The sequence below is a fragment of the Oreochromis niloticus genome, linkage group LG8 (genome assembly GCF_001858045.2).
Source record: "Oreochromis niloticus isolate F11D_XX linkage group LG8, O_niloticus_UMD_NMBU, whole genome shotgun sequence".
NCBI classification, from domain to species: Eukaryota; Metazoa; Chordata; class Actinopteri; order Cichliformes; family Cichlidae; genus Oreochromis; species Oreochromis niloticus.
Window position 1 is genome coordinate 2,041,243 of NC_031973.2, and position 9,133 is coordinate 2,050,375.

A 9,133-nucleotide genomic window follows, 5' to 3' on the forward strand; every position below is an offset into this window, starting at 1 on the left:
TGAATTTATTGTTTTTATCTACAGTTTTCTTAACATGACTCATTCAGCTCACAGCATATCTGAAAGGTGTGTCCTGTTTTCCTTTAGACGTGCCTAGCATGTGTACAGAGATTATTTTCACTGGTACCAGAGCTTCATTTTAGCAGAGACCGTTTGCTACATTATTAAACATTATTAAAATAAACAAAAGTAATCAAAACTTTTTGATTTTTTTGTTTTGTTTGGTTTTTTTGAGCGGATTACAAACATGGTATTATGATGTTTGCTGCCTCACCACCTCCTGCTCTCTGCCTGGTGATGGAGCTCACAGAGATCATGGGTCCAAAAAGATTGAAGAACTTACAGGATTCAGAATTGTTCTAAAGAATCTTCTCGTGCTTTTCTCTGTCTTTCTCAGCGTGGCTGCTGTTTTTTGATCTCTGTTACGTAGGGCTGCACAATTAATCGTTAGAAAATCGCGATCTCAATTCATACTTATGTGCGATCTCATTTCCAAATGACAACGATTAAAAAAAAAAAACCCCAAAACAAGATGATGATTGTACCGCATTTTGATCCGGGACATAATCTGCATGAAAACAAGAGCTCACTCTTCCTGCTCAACAAATGACAAGGGCGGAGCCTTATACCACGTAATACCGAAGCCAGCTGGCAGGGAAAAAACAACGGAGAGCACGTGAGAGATGATGAAGCTGTAAAGGCCAAGAAAGTGACAGGAGAAAATCCGTCCCGGTCAACCACCCAAACATCAATAACGGGAACCTTATACAGCGCTTCCCTGTACACGTCGAACTCCCGCAGGCACAAAGAAATTACGGAGGCTATCACTTATCACCTGGCTAAAGATATGGCTCCCATCAACACTGTGCAAAACGAGGGATTTAGGAAAATGATCAACACCCTAGACAAACGCTACACAGTGCTGTCCTGCAACTATTTTTCTATTGTTGCACTACCTGCTCTATACACGCAGTGTCGAGCAACGGTGGAGACGGAATTACAAGCAGTACAACATTTTGCGGCAAGGACAAAATGTGAGACATTTATTGTTTTTATGTTCAGTCTCAACTGTTACGAAGTTGATGTGCAGTTAATAAGTGCAATAAATATTTATACTGGAAAAGAAAATCGTGAGAGAATCGTGATCTCAATTCTAAGCAAAAAAATTGTGATTCTCATTTTATGCAAAATCGTGCAGCCCTACTGTTACGCCTGCTCTCTTAGATGGCGGACAGCCACACAAGAATGTGTTTGTGTCGTGGGAATTGAATGTTTAATAGGTCGAACTCACTTTGTGGTTCCACCCTCACCGCTGAGGGGAGGAGTTCTCTGCTCTGCTGATCTCAGAGGCAGAGACCATCTCGGATATCTCCTACCTCCTGTTACCAAGTTAGAGGAAACCAGAAGAGTGAGATTTATCTGTTCATACGCTGCACGTACGAGACTGTACATGCTGCCCTTACATGTGTGGAGCTTCAACTTTTCCACTACTATATAAGCAGATACAGGAGGCTGTATAATCTTTTTATTAATGCATATTTTCTTTAACATCTCTGCAGAAACATTTACTGATCTGCTTCTTCTGCCTGCGTCAGAGTCTGTTACAGATTCCCTGTTACAAACTCCTCTCATTGAGAGTTCTGCAAAGGTGGCAGCTGAACTGGACCACAAGGCTTCCTAGATTGGACCTCCAGCAACAAAATGACTGCTGACTAAAGCACGTCTGTGAGCGCTAAGAATGACTGTGGATAGTTAGCTTAGCATGGCAGCATGTGCCATCCATCCATTCAGCTTAACCTCTAACAGCTCTGTTAGCTTCCTGTAAGATAAACAAGGAGCAGTTTGGTTTTCATGTGATGATATTAAAAAATGTTTTTTGTTTAATCTTTTTATACAGGTAGTCCCAATGAGACTCAAGGTCTCATGTACACAGTCAGATCAAAGACAAGAACAAGTTCCCTGAGATGATTTCACAAAAACATTTTTACGTCTTTTAAAGTCTACAGGGGAACTCAACTGAGAGAGTTTCTTTGCAATGTATTCCATGAAGACGGAGCAGAAAAGGAGAATGGCGTCTTCCCGACCTCTGTACGAGCTGATGGAACAGTGAATGTAATGATGTCCTGAGACCGCACTCTATGACTAAACTGTTTGCTTCACATGTACTCGTGAAAAATAGGAGGGCAGGAAACCAGAAATAGATTTATAGATAAACTGATACCAATGAACCATCCTGTGTAAGACCGATGATGACCAGTCAACCAGAGAATATAGAGTACAGTGGTGTGTTAAAGGTTTAGAGCCAGTTATAAATCTTAGTGTCCCATGATAGACAGACTCCAACAGATGAAGAGAGTGAGCAGGGGCATTCATGTAAATGATGTCACTGTGATCCAGGAGAAGTAAAAAACTTAATAACATGTTGTTTAAAAAAATACTGTGGACAAAAATGTGTTTTTTAGTCAGTTACAACCATTTTCTACATGTATTGCTGTGTGTGAGAATATCCTGGCCCTGAAGGTGGAGCTGTAGTGTGTGACTGTAACCACTAGAGGGCAGCAGAACACAGGTCTGCAACCAAAAAACTGCATAGGAGTTTTTTGACTGTTTCTTATAGATTTTTACTCACTGAAACTGGAAAATATATTTAAAAATTCAGGTTTTCTTGCAAAACACATGTTTTTAGTGTAATTAAGCATACAGTTTCCCCTTATCCAATAATGATTTCTTACATTAATTTAATATTTCTAAGAGCGAGACTCAAGAGATATACAAATATAAAATGCGAGGAATTTGCGGGTGGGGTTGTGGGTTTGGTGAGGTGAGGAGCTCAGATGATCATGTCTCAACAGATTTATTTTGTTCATAGCCAAAGGTAAGGAATCTCAGAACAATTATACATAGTTAATTGTAATATAATATTGATTTTGTTTTTCATCGCTGTTGTGCTTTTGTAATGTAAAGTCCTCATGTTTTGCAAAAACACCGTATGTGATGGAGAGAAATGGAGATCATCTTTGGATTCAGCACCCTAAATGTTTTTTTGCAGACCTGTGTAATGATTGATATCAGACCAAACAGCAGGTTCACACTAGACGAGTCGTGTTTGTGGACCTACAGGAGCTCTGCTCCGCTGTTTACCTGCAGAAGCAGCTCTGTGTTCATGTTCATGTGTGAATAGAATAGAATAAATGTTTATTATCCCACGAATGAGAAATTTGGGTGCACACAGTTCTTATAGTAAGAGAAATATAGACACAAAGAAGTCCTATATGTATAAGCAATCGAAATTTGTATGTACAGATGTACACGTGTAATGTACAGAGATATTGTACACAGATGTGTGTGTTGGGGGGGCGTGTATGAATGATCCTGGTGAAGTATACAGTGTAAATGAATGGCAGCAATCACCAGCTCCTTCAGAATAACAGCTGCTGCTTCGTTTCTTGTGTCTGCTGCCTTCAGGGAGCCTGAGAGGAGCTCAGCTGTGCTGCACTCGAGGACTGTGAGGACGAGCAGGTCATCTGTTAATCACAGGTGAACATAGCAAACGTGGACAATACAACAACAAACAGAGGGAGACTGAGGACTTAAATACACACACAGGATAACAAGGAGAAGGGCAATGGGGGGAACACAGGAAGAACACATCAGACATAACGAGACAGGGGAAGCAAAACTGAACATGGTGCATGTGAGAAATAGAAGTGATTAAACGAGGAGGCACAAGGAAACTAAACAATACCAAATAAAGACTAAGAAACATAGATCACTAGAATAATAAGTAAACAAGGTCGAAAAAGTGCGACAACACAAAAACACTGGGTCAAAGACCGTGGACCATGTCAGTAATGACAGATTGCAGATATGGTTAAAGGTTTTGTAATCCATTGTTACTTCCAAAACATGATTTCAATGTCATTCCAGTTTCAAGATTTTGTTCTGATATTTCCCTAAAAAAAATCTACTATTTCGTTTTGTTCTACGACTGTGAGAAAAATTGATTTACTCTGTTCTATTCTTTGATCAGACACGTCTGCTCTGATACTCTACACTGAATAGCACTGCTTCTGATATTACTATTAAATCTTCCTGTAGAAACTCCACCACAATGAAAACACCTCCAGCTCATCTTAAACTCTGAACATAGCCTGCTCCTGAGGTCTGTGCCATCAAGCAGGATGTCCTCTTATCCAGGTAACTTAAGCCTGGATTTTCTGGGGATGGTTCAGAATGGTTCTTATTCTGTGAAGCTCAGAGATCAACAGGAATACGAAAATATAACAAAGCATGAACTCACTTTACAATGAAAGGGAACAGGACTATACTAAGAAGTGCCAAGGCTGCTGACATCATGAGCTGAGGGCTGGAGCACAGCGAGGGGGGGTTTGGCTGAACCACACCCTGTGCAGACTAGACAAGACTTCAGCACAGCTGAGAGGCAAAGCTGAGGGAGAATCACAGGCTTGTTGAGCTTGGTAGGAAGTGAATATTGTGCAAATGAAAGGCTTCCTCTCTGTTCCTGCTGCCAGCGGTCTTCATCGTCCTCCTCCTCGCTCCTGTGTTGACCAGCTGCATGGAGCTCATCCAGCCGAGGGACTGCAGTGACATCCGCCGCCAAGACAGAAGCCAAAGCAGCGGCGTGTACACCATCTATCCCCTTGGAGAAAGGTCTGCGGTCCAGGTACAGTCCACCATCTCTGGGACTCTGGGTCCTGTTCATGTCCACGTCTTTAAGCAGCTAGAGTGTGATGGGTGTTTGTGCGCAGGTGTACTGTGACATGGACTCAGAAGGAGGAGGCTGGATGGTGAGTGCTTGTAACTAAAAAGTGTAAGCAGGAACATTTCAACAGGAGCACTGCTGTAAATCCAGATCTGTGATCCCTGAAACCAGATATGTTTCTGCTGCCTCCTCCCCAGGTGTTCCAGAGGAGGATGGACGGCTCGGTGAACTTCTACAGACCCTGGGATCAGTACAAGATGGGCTTTGGTGACGCTGCTGGAGAGTACTGGCTCGGTGAGAGTTTTATTGGATGATCTGCAGCTCTGTACCAAACAGCACCCTGCAGCCTGTAAGTAATAAATTCAGTAATTAAATAATTAATTCAGATCAAACTGAGGTTATTGTACTCAGCCCTGAAAATCTTAGAAATATGGTATCTAAAGTTTTTTTTATTATTTTGAACATTTAAGAAAAACATAACATAACAACCCAAAACAACAAAAACCACACTCAGTGAAGAAAAATAAATAAATAAAATAAATAAATAAATAAATAAATAAATAAATAAATAAATAAACTGTTGCACACACAGGTAATTCTTAATTCAGACTGTATCTCACATTGTCATCATGTTGTAGACCCATAAAAACAAAAAAACTGTCCCATTGTTCTCTTAGAGTCTTTGTCTTGCTGCTCAGTGTTCCCAGCATTTTCTCGCATGCGGCGTTTTCAGCCATTTTCTCCTCCCACATTTTCAGGGTTGGAGTCCGAGGCTCTTTCCAAAGTGTTAAAAATAAGACAAACACACGTCACAATCCCAGTGTTTAGCACTCTAAAGCCTGCTTTGTCTAACTTTGGCACCTCGCCTCTGTCCCCCCAATAGGCACAGTCTTGGTGATCTAGGTAATTTAAATTTCACCCACCCCTCCATATATTTTAAAACATTTTCCCATATTGGGGAGACCAGTGGACATTCCCATAAAGCATGTACTAACGTACCTTTTGCTTCTTGGCACTTCCAGCACAGGTCGTCTTTACTAATTCCCATTTTATAAAGTCTCGTTGGTGTGTAATAGTACCTATTGAGGATTTTATATTGGATACAGTTACCTCTAGCTTCCCTAATGTAGAACCCATTTTCAGAAATAATTGAATCCCATGTTCCCTCATCGAAGGAACAATCAGGATCTTTTTCCCAAACACTTTTAAGACTTTTACATATGTTGTTTTTAACCCAATGACATAAATTATACCATTTTGATGCCTTTGCAAGTGGTGGAAGTGAAAAGAAATTCTCTACAAGATTTTTCTCCTGAGACAATTTTATTTTATCTTTCAGACAATCTGTCATTTGTAAATATCGCCAAAAATGGCCGGGACCTTCCAAATTAAACTTTCCTGTCAAATCATTAAAAGACATAAACATGTTATCTTCATATAAATCGCTTATTAATCTTATGCCTTTTTTGTGCCACTGTGGCCAATAAATTGTTTGTTTACCTATTTTTATTTTTGGGTTGTGCCACAGGGGTGCATATTTTTGAAAGTATGGGGAGAGATTACAGCTCTTGTGAACCTCTTGCCACACCATTTTTGAAAACTTTAAAATAGGGTTATCTCCTCTATTCCCTTTATTGTCCGGTTTTTGAGACAACACCTCAATGGGAGTGAATGGAAAGACCAGTTCACGTTCCATTAGAACCCAGTCTAGGTCCGAATTTATTGCTGCCCAGTGTTTACACAGCTTGGACGTTTCAAAGAGATGAGATGCTGTACTGCTTTATGTTGGGTAGGGATAAACCCCCTTCTTTTCTCGGTTGGTACAGTCTACCAAGATTGATCCGCGGTCTACCACCATCCCAAAGAAAGTGTTTTATCATATTATCATATCTTAAGAAAATTTGAGGTGAAATACAAATTGGTATCATTCCAATGAAATAATTGATCAGAGGAGCTACTGCCATCTTTATCGTATTTACTTTGCCCCATAATGTCAAGTGCAGCTTACCCCATTTCTCCAAATTAGTTTTAATCCTAGTAAGTAGTTTTCCTACATTATCATTCATAATCTCATCAACATTCGGATTAAGTATTATTCCTAAGTATTTCATCCCTTTTTGTAACACATTGAAATTGAAAGCTGATAACGAATTAGCAATACATGTTTGCGATATTGGCATTGCCTCCGACTTATGCCAGTTAATTTTGTAGCCTCATAACTTAGAGAATTCACCAATAACATTTAGCAATTTAGTTATAGAATTGGTAGGGTCCTGACACACCACCAAAATATCGTCTGCATATAGAAATAATTTATGTTCTCTCCCCCCTCCATTCACACCCACAATACTTGAATCTTCCCTTATTTTAATAGCCAAGGGTTCCAAAAAGATAGTGAACAAGAGTGGGCTAAGACTACAACCCTGACGGGCAGACCTGGAGATATTTAAAAAAGGGGACATCAGTCCATTGGTGAGAACAGAGGCTTTCGGCCCTGAATAAAGTGTCTTAACCCATCTACAAAAATTATCATCAATTCCAAATTTTGACAATGCGGTGAATAAAAAACTCCATTCAACCCTGTCAAAAGCTTTCTGGGCATCAAGTGAAATTATTACTACCGGTTTTGGGTTATTTTTATTGGCCCACATAAGATGTAATAGTCTCCTCACGTTATCAGCTGATGATCGATGCTTAATAAACCCCACTTGGTCTTTATGAACAATCCGTGGCAACACCGTCTCCAGTCTTGCTGCCAAGATCTTTGACAGTATTTTACAATCCACATTTATTAAACTAATAGGTCTAAAATTGGTTGGGTCAGTTAAATCTTTATCACCTTTTGACAAGAGAGTTATAATAGCTTGATTGAAACTTTCAGGGAGCGTGCCACATCGGAAAGCTTCCTGAAATACTTTAGTTAAAAATGAGGCAAGTATGTCTGTAAACTTTTGATAATATTCGGCTGTAAAGCCATCTATACCCGGTGACTTCCCAGTTTTCATTGCATTAATGGCTTTTTTAACTTCTGCCTCTGTTATAGGTGCCTCCAATTGGTCCTTTTCTTCTGGAGGAACTTTTGGTATTGTTAATTTATCAAAAAGGATTCCAATTCTTCTGTACTAGCCGTGATCCTCATAGAGATCCTCATAAAACGATTTGAAAACGGCATTAATATCCCAAGATGATGTCATCAATTTATCATCTTTTTTAATTGCCTTAATCACACTTTGATTTTCTAGCTGTTTAAGTTGTCTAGCCAGTAATTGTCCTGCTTTTTCCCCATTCTCATAGAAATTTGTTTTAAGCCTGAACAGTGCATACTCTGCTTTCTTATTATAAATTTCATGAAGATTAAACTTTAGTTGGCATATTTTTCTGAAGTTACTCGCTACATAATTTTCTGCCAATTGTTTTTCCAAATAACTAATCTGTTTTTCCAAAGTCTGTATTGTTTGTTTACTTTCTTTCGCCTTCTTTGAACTGTATCCCAGACATTTGCCTCTAATAAAGGCCTTTAGGGCGTCCCATACAGTAGCCAATCTCTCTGTGGTCCCAATATTTACATCCCAAAAAAAGTTAATGTCATCTTTTAATGTTGCCACAAATTGTTCATCCCGTAAAAGACTTGGGTTTAATTTCCACTTGCCCTGATTATATTTCTCAACCTGTAAGTCTATATTTAGTTCTACTGGGGCATGATCTGATATTATGATTATACCTATTTCACAGTTTACAACCAGATCAGTGCTCAGACTAGGTATTAAAAAATAATCAATTCGGGAATAACTTTTATGAGAATGTGAGTAAAACGTATATTCCCTTTCTAAAGGATGTACTAGTCTCCAGATATCAAGCAACCCAGCTTCCTCTTTAAAGATGGCTGCTGCAGATTTTTTTTTTGCACTAGGGCCTAGACTTGCACCACTCCTATCCAAATACTGATCCGGAACATGATTAAAATCTCCTCCCAGCACAATCTGGCCATCAAAATCACCTAATATCTTAATAATATTGGCAGCAAAGTTGGGGTCTTCCCTATTTGGGGCATATATGTCACATAGTATTACTTTCACACCATTTATAAGTACTTGGAGACGTATTACTCGTCCTCTCGCAATGGTACAAAGTTGATTTTCTTATTAATAAGTATTATAACTCCACGGCTTTTCCTGGATACAGAGTTATGAAACCCAACCCAATCTCGTTTCATTGTCAGGGCTTCCGTTTCACTTTCAAAATGTGTTTCTTGTAAAAATGCTATATCTGTACTACGGGACTTAAGCTAGCTTAGGAATTTTTTCCTTTTAATTGGTGTACTACAACCATTGATATTCCGTGTCACAATATTAATACCTAATTTACCCATTCTTATCTTTTTCTACGAGTATATATTGTCTCAAATACCTT

At 39.3% G+C, this 9,133-nt stretch overlaps 1 protein-coding gene across 3 annotated transcripts; it reads left to right on the plus strand.

Moving 5' to 3' along the window:
- Positions 1 to 1,597: 1,597 nt before the first annotated feature.
- LOC109203194 (microfibril-associated glycoprotein 4-like) lies at positions 1,598 to 5,134 on the plus strand. Of its 3 annotated transcripts, none has more exons than XM_019362395.2 (4): positions 1,598 to 3,537; positions 4,533 to 4,684; positions 4,770 to 4,808; positions 4,921 to 5,134. In XM_019362395.2, exons 2-4 carry the CDS (start codon positions 4,577 to 4,579, stop codon positions 5,035 to 5,037), a joined length of 264 nt encoding a protein of 87 aa, XP_019217940.1. In that variant the 5' UTR covers positions 1,598 to 3,537; positions 4,533 to 4,576; the 3' UTR covers positions 5,038 to 5,134. The 3 variants fall into 3 exon arrangements, with proteins under 3 accessions (XP_019217940.1, XP_025765657.1, XP_025765656.1); XM_025909872.1 differs by having other exon boundaries at positions 1,599 to 3,537; positions 4,099 to 4,684; positions 4,921 to 5,133; XM_025909871.1 differs by having other exon boundaries at positions 1,599 to 4,684; positions 4,921 to 5,133.
- The last annotated feature ends 3,999 nt before the right edge of the window (positions 5,135 to 9,133 follow it).